Consider the following 15,421-nt stretch of genomic DNA (forward strand, 5'->3'; position numbering starts at 1 on the left):
GGGTTGAGATCTCCAAAAGAGACCAACCCAGAATAGATGCAGAGATCCCTGGAGATACGATGTGGTCCTGGAACAGGGGGATGATCTAGGACCATGGTGGGAGGCCAGCTGCCTCCTTTGGCATTAAGCACTATATTATTCCTGGCTATTCCACCTTGTAGCTGGCAGTTCTGGAAACCAGCCCCAACCCCAAACACCATAGCTCATGGCCATGTCCATGCCCACCAGAATGACTGCAGCAAGGCTGATGTGGTTTCAGACAAGCAACTTGTATTTTCCAGGCTCCTCTCCTCACCTCTCCCCTAGAACGTTGCCAACTTTGCCTCCTGGCTGTTTCTTTGCAGGACGCACTCTCGGCTCTGGTGCCTTTGGTCGTGTGGTGGAGGCAACAGCCCATGGCCTGAGCCATTCACGGTCCACCATGAAAGTGGCAGTCAAAATGCTCAAGTGTGAGTTCTCCCCCTTTGCCCACCCTAAGGCCAATTGGTGCCACACTCTCCCCTCCTTGCCCTGCTGCTCACACTGGCTCTCCCCAACAGCCACAGCCCGCAGCAGTGAGAAGCAAGCCCTCATGTCTGAGCTGAAGATCATGAGCCACCTGGGACCTCACCTCAACATTGTCAACTTGCTGGGGGCCTGCACCAAAGGAGGTAGATGAGCCCTGAGCACCCTGTCTCTGCTTTCCTGGGCTGTGCTTAGGAGGACAACTGTCCTTAGATAGAGTAATTCCTGTTTTCTGGTTCCAAATGATTCAACCTTCTCCTAAGAAAGCTGTGGGGGACTCTGAACACCTTTCTTCTATCCTTATTGAAACTGGGAAGGCCCAGTTAACCCCACCTCCCTCCACAAACACAAATTTCAAATGCCAAAAAATGCTCAGTACCAGAAAGCTGGCTTTTCCCTTTGCCCTTGCCTAGACATCTTGTAGTCTGGTAATATTCTTGTGCAATGAAATTCACAGCCACGGTGGCAGGGCTGACAGGGGTTCTGTCCCACCAGGACCCATCTACATCATCACGGAGTACTGCCGCTACGGGGACCTGGTGGATTACCTGCACCGCAACAAGCACACCTTCCTGCAGTCCTACGGGGAGAAGGCACGGCGAGAGGCAGAGCTCTACGGGAACACCCCCAAGGAGGACCACGTGCACAGGTACAGCAGCTCTCTCCTCCTCCTCGGTGCCTGCCCCATCCTAACCCCATTAGGGAGGGAGGCTGCTACTCCCAGGAAGGATCCTACAATTCTCCAGAGCATTGAAATGAACACTGGCCCAGCACTGGGACACAGCTGGCTCCTCTGTTACCTTGTTAGACCAGCCCATGTGCCAACCAGTGACCTCCAAGGAGCTCCTGACAGCGAGGAGTTAGCAAACTGGAGCTTGAGTTTGCTAGCACATATGCCAGCTGCTCCGTGCCAGTTGGGAATATTTCCTGGCATCATTAACTTTATTTGCATAACCATAGCCATGCACTGAGTACAGAGACTGTGGGTTTTCCAGCATGTCTTAACCACTGGAGATCTCAGCTCTGCATTTCCAGGGCAGGTTAAGTTGCTACCAAGCCTAAGGGAGAAGTGCTACAAGGAGGGCAATTGCACAAGAGGTGTCACAAAGAAAGGGAAATGGTCCTTTATCGCCTTATGGCTGCCAGCTGTAAGGGATGCAGGCACAGGAGCACAGAGAAATGTTCCCCTGGGAAGTTAGAGAGCAGCATTTCCTTCCAACACAGCCAAAACAATAGTAAAATAGAGCAGAGTTACAGCTCCCCCCTGTCCTTTCTGCCTGAAGGCAGCTGAGATCTTCCTAAGCAGTATGCCGTTTGCACACCACTTCATCCATGATGCAGGGCTTCTTTCCCAGCTGTGTGAGACATTTCAGTGCTGAGGCTGAGGGTTTGGGAATTTCAGACTCACAAATCATTGCCCCCAACCCTCATGTCTCCTCCTCTCCTCTGGGCCTGAACAGCCTCTTGGCTTCCCCCCACAGCCACCTCTCCATGTCTGTCGAGAGTGACGGGGGCTACATGGACATGAGCAAGGACGACTCCCTGGACTATGTGCCCATGTCTGACATGAAGGGTGAAGTCAAGTACGCTGACATCGAGTCCTCTAACTATGGCACTCCCTATGAGCTAGACAGCTACTCCCCCTCAGGTAACAGCTTGGCCACAGTGGGAGGGAGAGGTGCTTGTGCTTTGGGTGCTGGATGCCTTTGCTTGCAAAGGTCACTTTTGGGACTTGTCCAGAAGCAGTGGTAGATGTCCTCACAATGAGAGCTCCCAGCTGTGTCCCTTTGTTGCTGGAGGCAGAGCATTCCCCAGTGTGTCCTTCCACTACTGGGAGGCTCACCAGTGTGCTGGGTAACACCAACATCCATCTCTGCTTACCCTCCAGCTCCTGAAAGGACAGACCGGGTGACACTGATAAATGAGTCTCCACTCCTCAGCTACATGGACTTGGTGGGCTTCAGCTTCCAGGTGGCCAATGGGATGGAGTTCCTGGCTTCCAAAAATGTACGTATGCTGGCTGGTCTGTGGAGTCTGTAGTGGTGGTGGCCAGCATTGTGTTTTCTGCTATGTCCTGTGGTCAGCTTCCTCCCACTGCCCCTCTGTCCGTGCCAAACTCCTTGTGGGATAAGTGGCCGTGCAATTGAAGAGCTGCTGACCACTTCTCTTTGGAAACACAGTCCTGGAGATCAGCATGACTATATTTGCATGTGACAGCTAACCCTGGCTCACACTGAGCTTCAGACCTCAAATTCCCTGACTCTGTGCTCCTTCTGAGCCGTGTTCAGCACAGCTGTGGCATTGTATCATCCCTGTTTGCTGGGATGGCCAAACAGTGTACAGGGAGCTAAAGCACAAGGCACTCTGCAGCAAGCACCTGCTCTTCCTAGACACCCTTATTGCACTGCATGCTCTGAGCACCCCAGGACTCATCAGAAGTGCTTGTTTAGTGGAAATTAAGCCACCATGGAGGACTAGGCTCTGGGGTTTCCTAAGGTCTGGCTTAGCCCAGGGCAGACAGTAATATAGCTGGATTGTGTGAAACATCACACAGGGCAGGGCTAACAGAAGGCATCAGTGGTATCAGTGCAGAGAGAAATTCCTGGCTCTGTGTCCCCAGCCAGACGGTCTGATCCCTAAAAGTGCATGGTCAGTACTCCCACAACAAATGTCAGGGCTGTTCATGTGGAAAACGTCCAATGTGCTGGCAGATGATGGAGACACAAGCCAAGCTGGTGTAACTCTGATGTCTTCAGGCTGCTGGGTTGAATTGTCCAAATGGAGATGGAGACACCCCCTCCTTCCAGCCCACCAAGTCCCTTTGCTGGGTCCAGCCCTGGCAATCTCCTCTCTGCTGGGTTGTTCAGGTTCCCCCAACTGGATCCACATGGCTGATGGTGTCATGGAGGAAGCAGTCCAGGCAAACAGCAAAAATGTGGTAGCTCTGCTAGTGATCGAGCCATGATTGTCCCTAGAGGTGAAGGAGACGCCTGAAATGACCTGAGTGACTCCTGTCCCTGCAGCCCCAGGAGTGGGCTGGTGCTGGAGCTGGGCTGTGTTCTCAGGCTGTGTGAAGGCCCCTCACAGTGACAGTGACAGTGCCCTGTCTCCCCACTGCAGTGTGTGCACCGTGACCTGGCAGCCAGGAATGTCCTCATCTGTGAGGGGAAGCTGGTGAAGATCTGTGACTTTGGCCTGGCGAGGGACATCATGAGGGATTCCAACTATATCTCCAAAGGCAGCGTGAGTACCAGGAGCCTTGCAAGCTCCTTCTTCCCAGGGCTGTGGGCCTGGCACTCCCTACATAGTTCCCCTGTGAGCCACCTGTCCATCTGTGTGCCCAGAGGTGGTGACAGGGCAGGACTCCCCAGAGATGATGTCAACAGGCAACCATCTGTCACTTTCTTTGCTCTGCCCATTGGCAAGTAGCAGAATTGCTTGCCCACATCTCCTGGCTCTTTACAGAAGAACCTGAAGTAGCAAAACTCAGGATTGTCCCCTGTACACTGTCCTGACCATGGCAGCAGTGCTGCATCCTGCCAGCACTGAGTGTGGTCCTGAGCTTGAGGCAGGAGGAGGGCAAGGTTAGGCAGCTTGGTAGGGCTGTAGTGACTCACTGACCACTCTGGCAAGAGATTCACAGGATTCTGCTCTAACCACTAGACCACAAGTTAAGAAGAAGTGTCTTCTTGCAAGCAGCTACTTTCCAGAGAGATGTCTCCAATCTTTCAATGCAGGAGAGGATAAGGCTGTAATTGAGCTTTGCCAGAAAGCATTTCCCTGTGATTTCAACAACAACCTATCCACTCCAGCCCTGAGGCATTTGTGAATCTCCAATTCTAAGCAAAGCATGCCATGTAATTCCCAAAGAAACTGAGGCTGAGAACCATGACAGGTGCCTTAAACCCCAATCTTTATCTAATCTGCAAAGTTCTCTCGTGCTTTCTCCCACATGCTCTCAAACAGGTACTCAGAGCTTGGTCTGGGGGACCCTCCCTCAGAGGGGTTGGGGTTTTCAGTCCAGCCTTAACATAGCTGGTTTCCTGTCCAAAATGGGAAATGAAACTGAGCCCCTCTGCAATCCTTCCTGGAGATTATTTTGGTATATTCATTGTGCAAGCAAATCCCAGGAGCAGCAGCCAGTGCTGCCTACAAGCTGGCCAAGCGAGGCTTTATTTTTTATTACTCTGCAGGAGTAAGAACAAAAAATAAGCTGGATGTATCCTTTGGTTCTTTTCTGGTCATCCCTTAGCCTCCTCCAGCCTGGTCTCAGGTCTCCAGTCAGACAGGCCTGGACTTTCTTCAGGAGTCTTTGGTCAGGTTGTGCAAGTCAGTGGCCTCCCCAAGAGTGAGGGAGCAGAGAACACACACTGTGTGACATGTCTGCATTCATCATGGCAGGCTATGATGGAAATGGATACAGCACATCCATTCTTTCCTCCTGCCTGCTGGGTCTGTTCTGCACAGAGAAAGAGGAAACTGGTCCCTCCCAGAACCAACTGACAGCAGATATCAACAGATGTGTTGGACTCACAGGCAGATCTAAAGGGTCTTCTTTGCTTGTAATTTGGGTGTCAGGCTCTTATCTGTTGAAACAAGTGCTGTGAATACAGCTGATTCTCTTATTGTTTAATTTTTGATTCTTAGACCTTCTTGCCTCTTAAGTGGATGGCTCCAGAGAGCATCTTCAACAACCTCTACACTACCCTGAGTGATGTGTGGTCTTTTGGGATTCTTCTTTGGGAGATATTCACACTAGGTGAGTGTCCTGGACATCATGGTGGTGTCTGTACTTCTGATAACACATTAGCAGGATGCCTTCAAAAACAATAAAAAGGCATTTCTAACCTGCAAGTCCTTACTTTACCAGTCAGAGTAGCACTTCATTCCCTATCTCTTTCTTCCCCATGCTCACATTGCATTTGGAAGTGAAATGAAACAAGAAAGGTAAAGAAATAAGAAAACCTTGGTGTGAAATGCATGTTGGCTGGAGGGTGGCAGGCAGTCCTGCAGCCTAATTCCTGCTCTCCCTTTACTCCCAGGAGGGACTCCATACCCTGAGCTGCCTATGAATGAGCAGTTCTACAACGCCATCAAACGTGGCTATCGGATGTCCAAACCCACCCATGCCTCTGATGAGATGTAAGTGCTGTCAATGTGTGTTTGCCCTGGATGTGCTCTACACGCTACAGAAGCATTTCTACTTGTTTTCCTCACCTGCTAACTCAGTGCTCTCTTGGCAGCTACAACATCATGCAGAAGTGCTGGGAGGAGAAGTTTGAGATCAGGCCATCCTTCTCACAGCTGGTGGTGCTTATGGGAAACCTCCTGGTGGATTGCTACAGGAAGGTATGTCCAAAGGACCCTGTGCTGGAGGAACAGGACAGGGTCAGTGCCTTGGTGAGGGCCCTCAGTCAGGCTTTGGAGACTAGTGTTTAGTGCTGCAGTGCCAGAGGATTTTGCTGTGACCAAGGCTGCAGTAGTCTGAGCAGTGAAGGTGGTTTTGGCATCCCAGGGACATTGCTAAGATAACTGCACTGCCAGACAAGCAGCTGGTAACTCAGCAACTGTGGAAATCAGAACTGGCAGGGGATCAAAATCCTGCCTCCAACCGTGTGGTATTTTGGAGCTGTGAAGTTGTGCCACTGATCTCTCCCTTAGGAAAAGTTCATGGTCTATCTTTGTTAGAGTAAGGACAGCTGAACCCAGCTAGAAGATGCCAGCCCCTCTAGGAAAACTCTGGCAGGCACGAAAAGGAAACACAAGTGCATTCTCCCTACTCACAAGCCCTTTCCCTTTCTTTGGTCACCTGCCCTGTGAGAGCAGAGGTACCAGCAGGTGGATGAAGAGTTCATGAAGAGTGACCACCCCGCTGTTGTCCGCACAAGACCCACAATTCCTGTGCTGAACAACGCCCGCCTTGCTGCCAGCTCCCCCACCAGCAACACCCTCTACACAGCCGTGCACCAGAACGGGGGCGAGAATGATTATATCATCCCTCTTCCCGACCCCAAACCTGAGGCAAACTGTGGCCTCCCTCAGGAGGCCTCCATCAGCCGGGCCAGGTAAAAACATTGCTTCCGAGTGGTGTCCTTTCCCCCAGCTGTCCAAATCTGAAACAGAGACCTCCAGAGAAAATGGGGATGCTCTGTTGAGGCACAGTCTGGGGGTGGATATACTGGGAGGGAAGGAGGGCAGAGTCACCCCGTCTGAGGTGCTGTGACCTGCATGAGCCCACAAGGATGGAGATGAACCAGAGGAGCTGGGACATGAGCTAAGATAGGGCACAATGTCACGTCCCTGCACATCAGCCAGCACAGCTGAGGACAAGCAATCCCACTCACAGGGAGGAGAGCACACAGGGAACCACGTTCTGTAGAACCCAACCAGCCACATGTTGTGTTTGAAGGCTGAATAGACCCACCTGATATGGTCTGTTCCACTGGGGGAAGCTACTCAGATAGAGTGGGGCTGCTGGGAACTCAGAACACTTCTCTGTTTCTGGGAATCCTCTCTCACCAGACCTGGGACAAGACACTAATTTCTCTCTCCCTCTTGTTTCCCTTCAGCTCTATGCTGAACGAGGCCAACACATCATCTACAATATCCTGTGACAGCCCTCTGGGCCTCCAGCAGGACGAGGAGCAGGAATCTGACCCACAACCAGGCTGCCAGGAGCCAACTACAGGACACCAAGAGGTGGAGGAGAGTTTCCTGTAGTCAGAACTGGGCTGACTTTGCATCTCCTTATGGAGAGGCCAGCTGAGGGGGCTGATCAGATGTCACAGAGAGCCATGCTTGTGCTTGGGCATCAGGACATCCCCTCCTGTCCCAGCATTCCTCCTTCCCTCCTGTCTCCCAGTGCTGGCTGGGGAATTAAAGATTTTTCCCCATTAGCATCCCCTTCCCCGCCTTAAGAAGAGGTGGCTCAGTGCCAGAAATCCTCTAGATCACTGCCACATCCTCCTCAGTGACCAAACCACTGCAGGAGGGAGACATCTCACACTCCAACATCTTCTCAAGTGGAAGACATGGTTGGATCTCCACGAGACGCCACCTTCTGCATTGCCAAGATGATACTCCAGCCTCTTCCTCCTCCATGGCACAGAGTTTTGTCTCCTCTGCACCAGCACTTCTCTGATGGTCTCAGCACCAGCCACACAGTGGTTCTGTGAAATGCCACTGGGACAGATAATCCACCTGGAGCCCATTGCTGGGGTGTAGAGAGCCTGCAACACCAACCTTCAGTTGCTGGAGGTCAGGAGTACATTGGAGTCTCCTCCAAGAACAGCCAAGTCCTGAAGAGCCCAGCCAGTGTCTAGGAGGTACAGAATTACCACGTTCCTCTCTTGGCAGTGCTTCCATGGTGGATGGAGCATCACAAGCACTACAGGTGTGACAGCTCTGGGGCACAGCTCTGCATCCCCCTGGAGGCTGTCACACCTTTTGTGCCCAGCAGGGCACCAGGAGCTCCAGGGACATGCCAGGAGCTCCAAATGCCTTCACAATGACTTGGTTATAGAAGCAGAGAGGGCAGTCACTGTTGTTCGTGTTGTCTGTGTGGACACTAAGCTAATTATCCTCCATTGAAGATTTAAAGGGAACAAATATATTAATCCACTAGCCAGGGCCAGTATAAGGAAGCAATATGGTTATTCATTAATCTACTGCCACTACGCCCAGCCCATCTGCTGGGAAACCATATAACCACGCCAGCTGCAGAATCCTTGTGCCTTATCTTTGGGAAGCAAAGGCTCACCTTTGATAAACTGTTCACCCAAACACTCTTTTCTCAGGATGGAAAGGCTTACCTTCCTTCCTGAGTCACAACAAGATTATGGGCAGAAATAAGGATGCCAGAACACCAACACAGGGATAGCTCCAAAGAAAAGAGAGGGAAAGAGGCTGGGAAGCTCCTTGGTCACAGCTGAACTGTATCTCACACCCTGCCACCTTCTGGGGTCAGGCAGAGCCACTTGCAGCCTGCCAGGGCTATGAAATGTCACAGGGAACCAAGCAGGGCAAGAGGAATCAGGGAGGATTCCTCTCTCTTGGAGAGTATTTTGAAAACTAAACAGGCCCAGACCTTCCCCCTGCTTCTCACCTCGTTCCCCACTTCTCACAGAGGGGTCAGGGGCTTCTTGTGCTCTCAGCTGGCACTTGAATGAGCAGACTCAAAGCAGGAGGAACACCAGGCTTTGGAAATCAGTTGTGAACCGAATCTCTGCAGAGATGAAAGCTGGACCCCCAAAACCACAGGTCTGACACCACAGAAGACAGCAGGTTTTTCTCTGAAGTGAGTTTCACTTCACACAGGGTTTTGTTCACTGCATGTCCTCTGCTCCCATTAACTCTTCATTGCCCTACTCATGCACATCTCTCTGTGCATCCTACAGGAACTGCACAGGCAGGTTTACAAAATCAGAAATTCAATCAGCATCTTGCAGGGCTTCTGCCACCTCAGAGCCACTGCAAATTTAAATTTTTTTTTCAAAATATGGAACTTCTGCCAGAAATCCCCAGCAAAACAGCTTCTGTTTAAAGTTTTCTACCATTCTAGTTCTGCCATTTATGCAGCTAAAGGAGGAGTAGGTGTTTTGTGGGCTGATGTCCTTGGTAAAATGTGAACATAAGAAATAGCACTTTTTTTGGCAGCCAGCAGAGGATATTTTCAGCTTATGTGGTCAGATTCCCCACCATCCATAGGAAACATACTGTGAATGACAACTGTTTTTCCATCCTCTGTTCCTCCTGCTTGTAATGAAGGAGCCATCTCCTATGGCCACAATTCATTAAATAATCCTCACTGCAGACAAGCAGTAATTTATGAGATCCTTTGGGTCAGATCACTTTATTTTTTTTTAATATGTAAGGTGCTTGGTAGGAACTGTGTCACTGCAACTTGAGCCCATAGGATGGCACATCAGATTATCCTAACAGCCCTTGTCTGCACCAGCTCCATTTTTAATTCACCCTTCTCTATCAAAGGTGACCAGAAGTACCCAGTACTCCAGATGAGGTCAAACCTTGATCTCACACAGGGCATTAACAGTTCTGGCCTGTGCTGGTCTCGACTTGCTGGTGTAGCTTTGGATAATATTGGCTTTTTCCCAGCCACAACATACTGAGAGCTTGGAGTCATCCTCTGACCAATCTAGGCACCTATGTCTTTCTACACTTCCAGCATTACTAACCAAGCTGCTCCCTGCTGTTCCAGACATTGGGTCATCAGCAAATTTTGTTAACAAACTGTTATTTTTGGGCTGGGCTGACTAATAAAAGTATTAGATACTTCTAGCAACAAGAACAATCTGAGAGAGCTACTTTTACTATCTCCTTCCAACTCAAAGATTTCCCCATCAATTAACACCTTCTCACTTTCCCTTTGGCCATTTGCTTATTTCAAAAATCCTGATCTAAACTTCATCTTGTACAGATTTAATTGCTAATTAAATTACTAATTTCCCACTATCAAATAGTTTCCACAGTCCTGAAAGGGAAGATCTCCCTGCTGGGGGAGCTCAGGCGTCCTGTCCCATTAGCTGGGTGTTAGCTACATTTGAATGCCTATTGCATTTTGTCCCTTTTGTAGATTTACTGCAATTATTATTTGCATCAAAATCTGTTCTGGCTGCTGATGGGATGCTACTTCCACCTCCCTATTCCTTCTTAAAGTAGGTACGCCAGACTCTGCAGAATGGTACCATTCTGCACTCCAGAGGAATATGACCAAATAGTTGCCCTTCACCCGTGATTTTAAGGGCTGAGTCTTGCACTTTGTGGTATTTTCTTGTCCTTACTGAACCTTTCACAGCACCTTTAGCAAGTTGCAGTGACCAGACTTTCTCAGCCAGGGACAAGCTGGCAGCTGGACAAAGCCAACATATTTTGTTAAGCATCCCTCCAAGAGAGGGCTTGGCAGAGCTGGGAACGACAGATCCAGCCCCACACTCCCTCTCTCTGCTGCCAACATTCCAGTCCCTGCATGGCCTGGCAGGTGAGAGCCAGGAAAAATGTTTGGCTGTTCTGGGCCCATCTCTTTTGTAGCCATAATTTCTCCAGTGAGACTCTGAAGGGAACTGGTCCCACTGTTTGGTGTTTTTTTTTTTTTTTTTCTGTTTTGATAATCAGTATTTTTGTTTGGGTGTATTTTTGTGTTTAGAGGTGGACCCAAACTGAGCCCCCCATGAAGAAACACATGCCACGGCTTGGGCCCATCTCTAGTGCAATATCTTTTTATTTGTAGATTATATTTTACTCTACAGCTGTTACATTGTTATCAGAACCAGTATATGCATAATCCTACTGCCAGTCACTATTTCATACGTGTATCCCAGAAACTAATGCAGCACTCTGGTGTCTCTTTCCACATTTAAGGTGTTCCTCAGACTGATGTGTGCACAGGTTTTAATCCTTTTGTCCTTCTCAGTTTGAGTGTGTTATTTTCTTTAGCGCGAGTGTCACGTTTAGTGTTTGTTTGTGTTGTGTTAAATCTAGAGCACAGCGGACTTTACTTGTAACTAGATTGTCTCTGTTCTCCTGCCAAGGGGACTGTGACAGGGTCCCACGGGGATGGGGGCAGAAGTGCAGTGCAGATGTGCAGCCAGGGGAAGTCAGCCAGAAGTGAGAAGCAGCTCTTCTCTTTCTTCCCAGACAGGGCTTGGGCTGGGGGGGAGAGACAGCACCACAAGTACAGGGTGCCCAGCACTCAGGGTTTGCCTGTGAGGAAGCCCAAGCTCTGTGCAGAGCTGGCAGATCTGGAGAAGGGGATTTCACAGAATGCTAAAGGACAAACCCCCTGTTCCAACACACAAGTGCAAGGAAGAGCCGTGCTTGGGCTCGATGCTCAGCTCAGGTTCCAGGATGATCAGGGAGCCTGGATGCAGCCTGGTTGTGCTCCCACCTGGAGAACACAGAGGCTGCCCTTTGGTGGCCCTCAGGAACCTTCTGGCAGCCTTTGCCGTGGGTGGTTGCCAGGCAGAGAGCAGCCAGGGCAGCTGCAGGTCCCCCCTGAGCACTGGGCAGCTCCAGGTGATTCCTGCAGCAGATCCCAGCCCTGCCTGGATGCTCAGTGGCCAGTGCTGACTGTAACAGTGGAGGCACCATGCCACCTGCAGGACTTGCCCAAAGCAGGCCAGATATTGCTAAGAGTAAGGTTTCATAGGCCAGCACACAGGTTGCTGGGCTGCCAGCATAATTCCCACGTTTCACCTGGACACCTGAGGCCCCTGGGAAATGCCAAAGTGGATCTGGTTTGCTTTGGCAAAGGCAGGGGAACTGCTCCAGGAGCACTTTGGAGAGATGACTCTTGCCTGGGGTGGGAGGAGGCAGGGAAGGCAGCTTGTGCTGGGAGGCCTGCAGTGTCCCATCATTCCTCTTTTCCTCCTTCATGGACTGATTGCACCAGAACTGCAAATCTTGCCCAAAGTGTGCCCTCTCTCCATCTGCTGTGCTGACATCACACTGTTTCTCTGCAGCCCTTCTGAACAGCAGCAGCACCTATCTCCATGCTCTCTGTCCAAATCAGCATGAGGGCAAAGGAAAAAACAGAGTTCAGACTAAGGTACCAAAGAGTTAACACTTTTCTAGGTTTACAGTTGTATTTGTAGGATTTGTACTATGTCACATTTATAGCCATGAGATATTTTTATGCTGTAAACTTTTACAAATACATTTTTAAAGAAGGAGTTTAAAAATAAAGGTGTTTTTCATTTTGCAAAGTCCCATCTCTTCCTTTATTTGCCTGCTTTTGGTTGCTCCCACTCAGATGGGGCTGGCAATACAGCTTAACCCTGTGGTGGGTGAAGGGTAAGCATGTTAATACGCTGTGCGTGACCCCAGTGCTTAGTGAAAGCCAAGCTGGGAGCCAGGCAGGGAGAAGCACTGCAAGGAGCAGCTGAGCCCAGAGACAGGGTAAGGAAAAGAGGCAGGATCTGCCCCATCTCTGGTGACTGTGCAGCATGTGGGACATGTGGGTAGAGGGAAGGATATCAGGAATTATGCCCATGTGTATCCCACTGCCTGGGGTTTGGGCCAGCACTCCCTGCTAAGGACTTGGCCCCTTGGAGCATTGCTGGGTCTGTGCTCAGATCAGGGTGGGGATGCAGGAGAAATGACAGACTGAACAGTGGCTGGGCTGAAGGAGATGGCAGACACCACAGCACTGATTTTTCCATGTAGTTTAACAGCTCAGGGCACTGGGAGGGCCTGGAGACAGCAACAGGGCAGGGCACCAGCAGGAGCCACACTGCAGCACACAGGGCTCCCCATGCCAGCTCTCCTCCCTTCCCTCTAGGATGAGGAGTTCGCTGATACCCTCAAAAGCTGCACCTCCAAAATCCTGGCTCCCCACACCAGCACTCCCTCAGATCCACGTGTCATTCTGCTCCTATCACCTTTCCCAGTCACCTTTCCAGAGTCACTGAGGTCCCCCAGCCACATGAGAGATATCTTTTTTGAGTTTTCTCCTCTCTCTAGCTCAAATTTAACTGCTCCTCCAAAATCCATCTCCAGCTGCAGAACAGAGATGTTTGCACCTGCTCTGAGCCATGTGCTTGGAAAGCCCAAGGTTGCTGCAAAGAGGGGTTTTTGGTTAAATCATATCAGTGTTGACCCTGTTTTCTGGCTACATGATGAAGCCCCCACTGGCAACAGTTGTGCCTCCCTCAGCTCCTGGAAATTCTCTGTGTACCCAGAGGTCCAAGGCATGGAGTGCAGCAGCAAGCATGTCCAAGTCCCAGCAAGGCTCCCCTTTCCAGCACAGCCTGTCCTGGGTGAGCCTTTGCTGGTTTTTCCAGAGTGGAGGTTTGCAGCCTCCCTGACCAGCTCAGGCTGATTCTCCCCAGATATGCTCTGAGTCACCTGGCACGGCTCAGTCAGGGCATTTTTCTCCAGGAGCTGAATCAGCAGGGAGAAAAAGAACCCCTTGTGTCCAGAGAGGCTGCATCAAAGGCCTGGGGAGAAGCAGAGGGGGAGACAGACCTCAGCCCTGAACCCTGCAGGCTCTCACTGATCCCTACCTTGTGCATGTCAGGATGTGCTGGAGTGGAGTCCTGGGGCTGGAAGTGAGCAGGCCAACATGGGGACCCCCAGCAGGGTATTTCCCCACCCCAAAACAAGTCTCCTCTCCAATGATGAGACAGATACCCCATGGGGGAGCTCAGAGAAGCAGAGAGACTGCAGTGACAAACTCTGGAGCTGTGGGGTACCAACAGCTCAGTACCAACAGGACACAGGTGTTCCACGTGTGTCCCCAAAGTGCTGCAGGGCAATTCAGGCAGGCATGGCACCATGGCCAGCTGTGCTCAGTGCTGGGGTCCCACAGGGCTCCCAGCCTGGGAAACAACTGAGCTCCCAGTGCTCCCAACCAGGGCTCTCGGCAGCCTCCATTCCCCCTTCCCCAGCCATCCACCAGGCACTGAGCAATCCCATCTTTCACAACCATCAGGGCCTCTACAGATATTCCTGGGCATCAGGTTGTTCAAAGTAAGGTTGCAGCTTCTCTGGAAGCATCCCTGCCCTGTGCTCAGAGCTGCCTGGGTACCTGAGTTCCAGCAGCACTCCTGTGGCTGAGCTGCTGCTTGCACATAAGATTTGGGGTGCAGGAGGAAGATAGGGACACAAAAAGGGGAGAGACCCCAAGCTTGTCCCAGTGAGCATCCCCAGGTGTGCCCAATCCAAGCTGTCACCTGGGGATCACTGCCAGCAGAGATGCTGTGCAAGGGGCCCCCTCAAAGAGAAGAAGGAAGGTTGAGAGATTGTTTCCCTTCTCTCTATTAAACCTGTCTGGTTTAATACTTACTCACATTGGTGAGTCAGTTCTCTCTGAGTTGGCATTTGTTCCTGGAAAAAGAAAAAAAAGCTTTAAAAAGAAGAAGGAGGGAAACAAACATCCTTTAAAAAGCCCCTTTGGCTCGAAAGGAGGAAAGAATAATCAAGCAGACACCTCCTGTGGCCCAGCTGCTTGACAACCCCAGCTCTGGGCAGGAGCCCCCCAGAGCACCGTGCTGCCTCTAATTCATGTTCTTCTTCCCTATCCTGCCAGGAAAAACTGCTGAGGGGAAACGTTCTTTGGCCAAAAACTGCTTTTCCTTCTCTCTGGACTCCCTCAGGCTCTCCAGCCATCCTTCTGGCCAAAACCAAGAGCTCTCCACGTTCCCATGACTCTTAGTCATCTCCAGCACAGTCAGCCATGCTTTCATCCCTTGGCCCCAGGGCCTGGTCTTGCTGGTACCTCTCTGACTGCCCCCTTTGGAGAAGCCCATTCCCCTCCAGGCTGTGGAGGCTTTCAGGGCACTGCAGGTGCAGATTCAACAGCCACCTCTGCAGATATTTTGGAACAAGCCTTCTCTTTCTGCCCATGGTTTGTCGTGGGGTTCCTGTCACCTCCTGCTGTTGGGGCTGCTGCTGGGGCAGCAGAGCCCCTGGCTGGACCTTCCTCCCCTGTGCTCCCTTCCCAGTGCTGTCAGGTGGTGGCTGTCACTTCCCACCCCAGAGCTGCTGTGAAGAGCCCTGAACTTCTGCTGCAGTGTGAGGTTATCCAGAGGCAGAGCAGGGAGCAAGGGGCGCCCTGTGTCTGACAGGATCTGCTAATCCTGCTGACTCCGTGTCCCTGGGAGAACTGGCTGACTTCGAGCCTTCCCTCACACCTCTTTTGGAAGACCCACAGTCCAGTGGAGGGTTAACAGAGTATCTGATGTATTAATTACTAGCACTGCTAATTAGCTAATTAGTTTAATTACTGCTTCAAGGTGCCTACCAGGTTATCATTACAGACCAGCTCCAAGCAGCCTCCCCACCAGCAAGGCAGGATGGCTGGGTGGGATGGGCTCCTGGGGAGGAAGGGTCTGTGCTCGAGCCCTGCCTGGTGCTGACAGGGTCACTCTGAGCCCCAGGCTTGGAGCTACTGGGACAGGAA

General features: G+C 51.1%; 1 protein-coding gene across 2 annotated transcripts in view; it reads left to right on the forward strand.

The window, feature by feature from the left end:
• Nucleotides 1-10,588, forward strand: part of PDGFRB (platelet derived growth factor receptor beta) — a 30,904-nt gene extending 20,316 nt beyond the window's left edge. For both annotated transcript variants that reach the window (XM_077786676.1, XM_021552180.2), the window contains exons 13-23: nt 345-449; nt 540-650; nt 1,000-1,153; nt 1,986-2,152; nt 2,393-2,511; nt 3,625-3,747; nt 5,152-5,263; nt 5,547-5,646; nt 5,748-5,853; nt 6,331-6,569; nt 7,074-10,588. In XM_077786676.1, the coding sequence (XP_077642802.1) occupies nt 345-449; nt 540-650; nt 1,000-1,153; nt 1,986-2,152; nt 2,393-2,511; nt 3,625-3,747; nt 5,152-5,263; nt 5,547-5,646; nt 5,748-5,853; nt 6,331-6,569; nt 7,074-7,224 (1,487 nt within the window). In that variant the 3' untranslated portion in view covers nt 7,225-10,588. The remainder of the gene's footprint in view (nt 1-344; nt 450-539; nt 651-999; nt 1,154-1,985; nt 2,153-2,392; nt 2,512-3,624; nt 3,748-5,151; nt 5,264-5,546; nt 5,647-5,747; nt 5,854-6,330; nt 6,570-7,073) is intronic.
• Nucleotides 10,589-15,421: the final 4,833 nt, after the last annotated feature.

Source organism: Lonchura striata, chromosome 15 (genome assembly GCF_046129695.1).
Source record: "Lonchura striata isolate bLonStr1 chromosome 15, bLonStr1.mat, whole genome shotgun sequence".
Taxonomy (NCBI): Eukaryota; Metazoa; Chordata; class Aves; order Passeriformes; family Estrildidae; genus Lonchura; species Lonchura striata.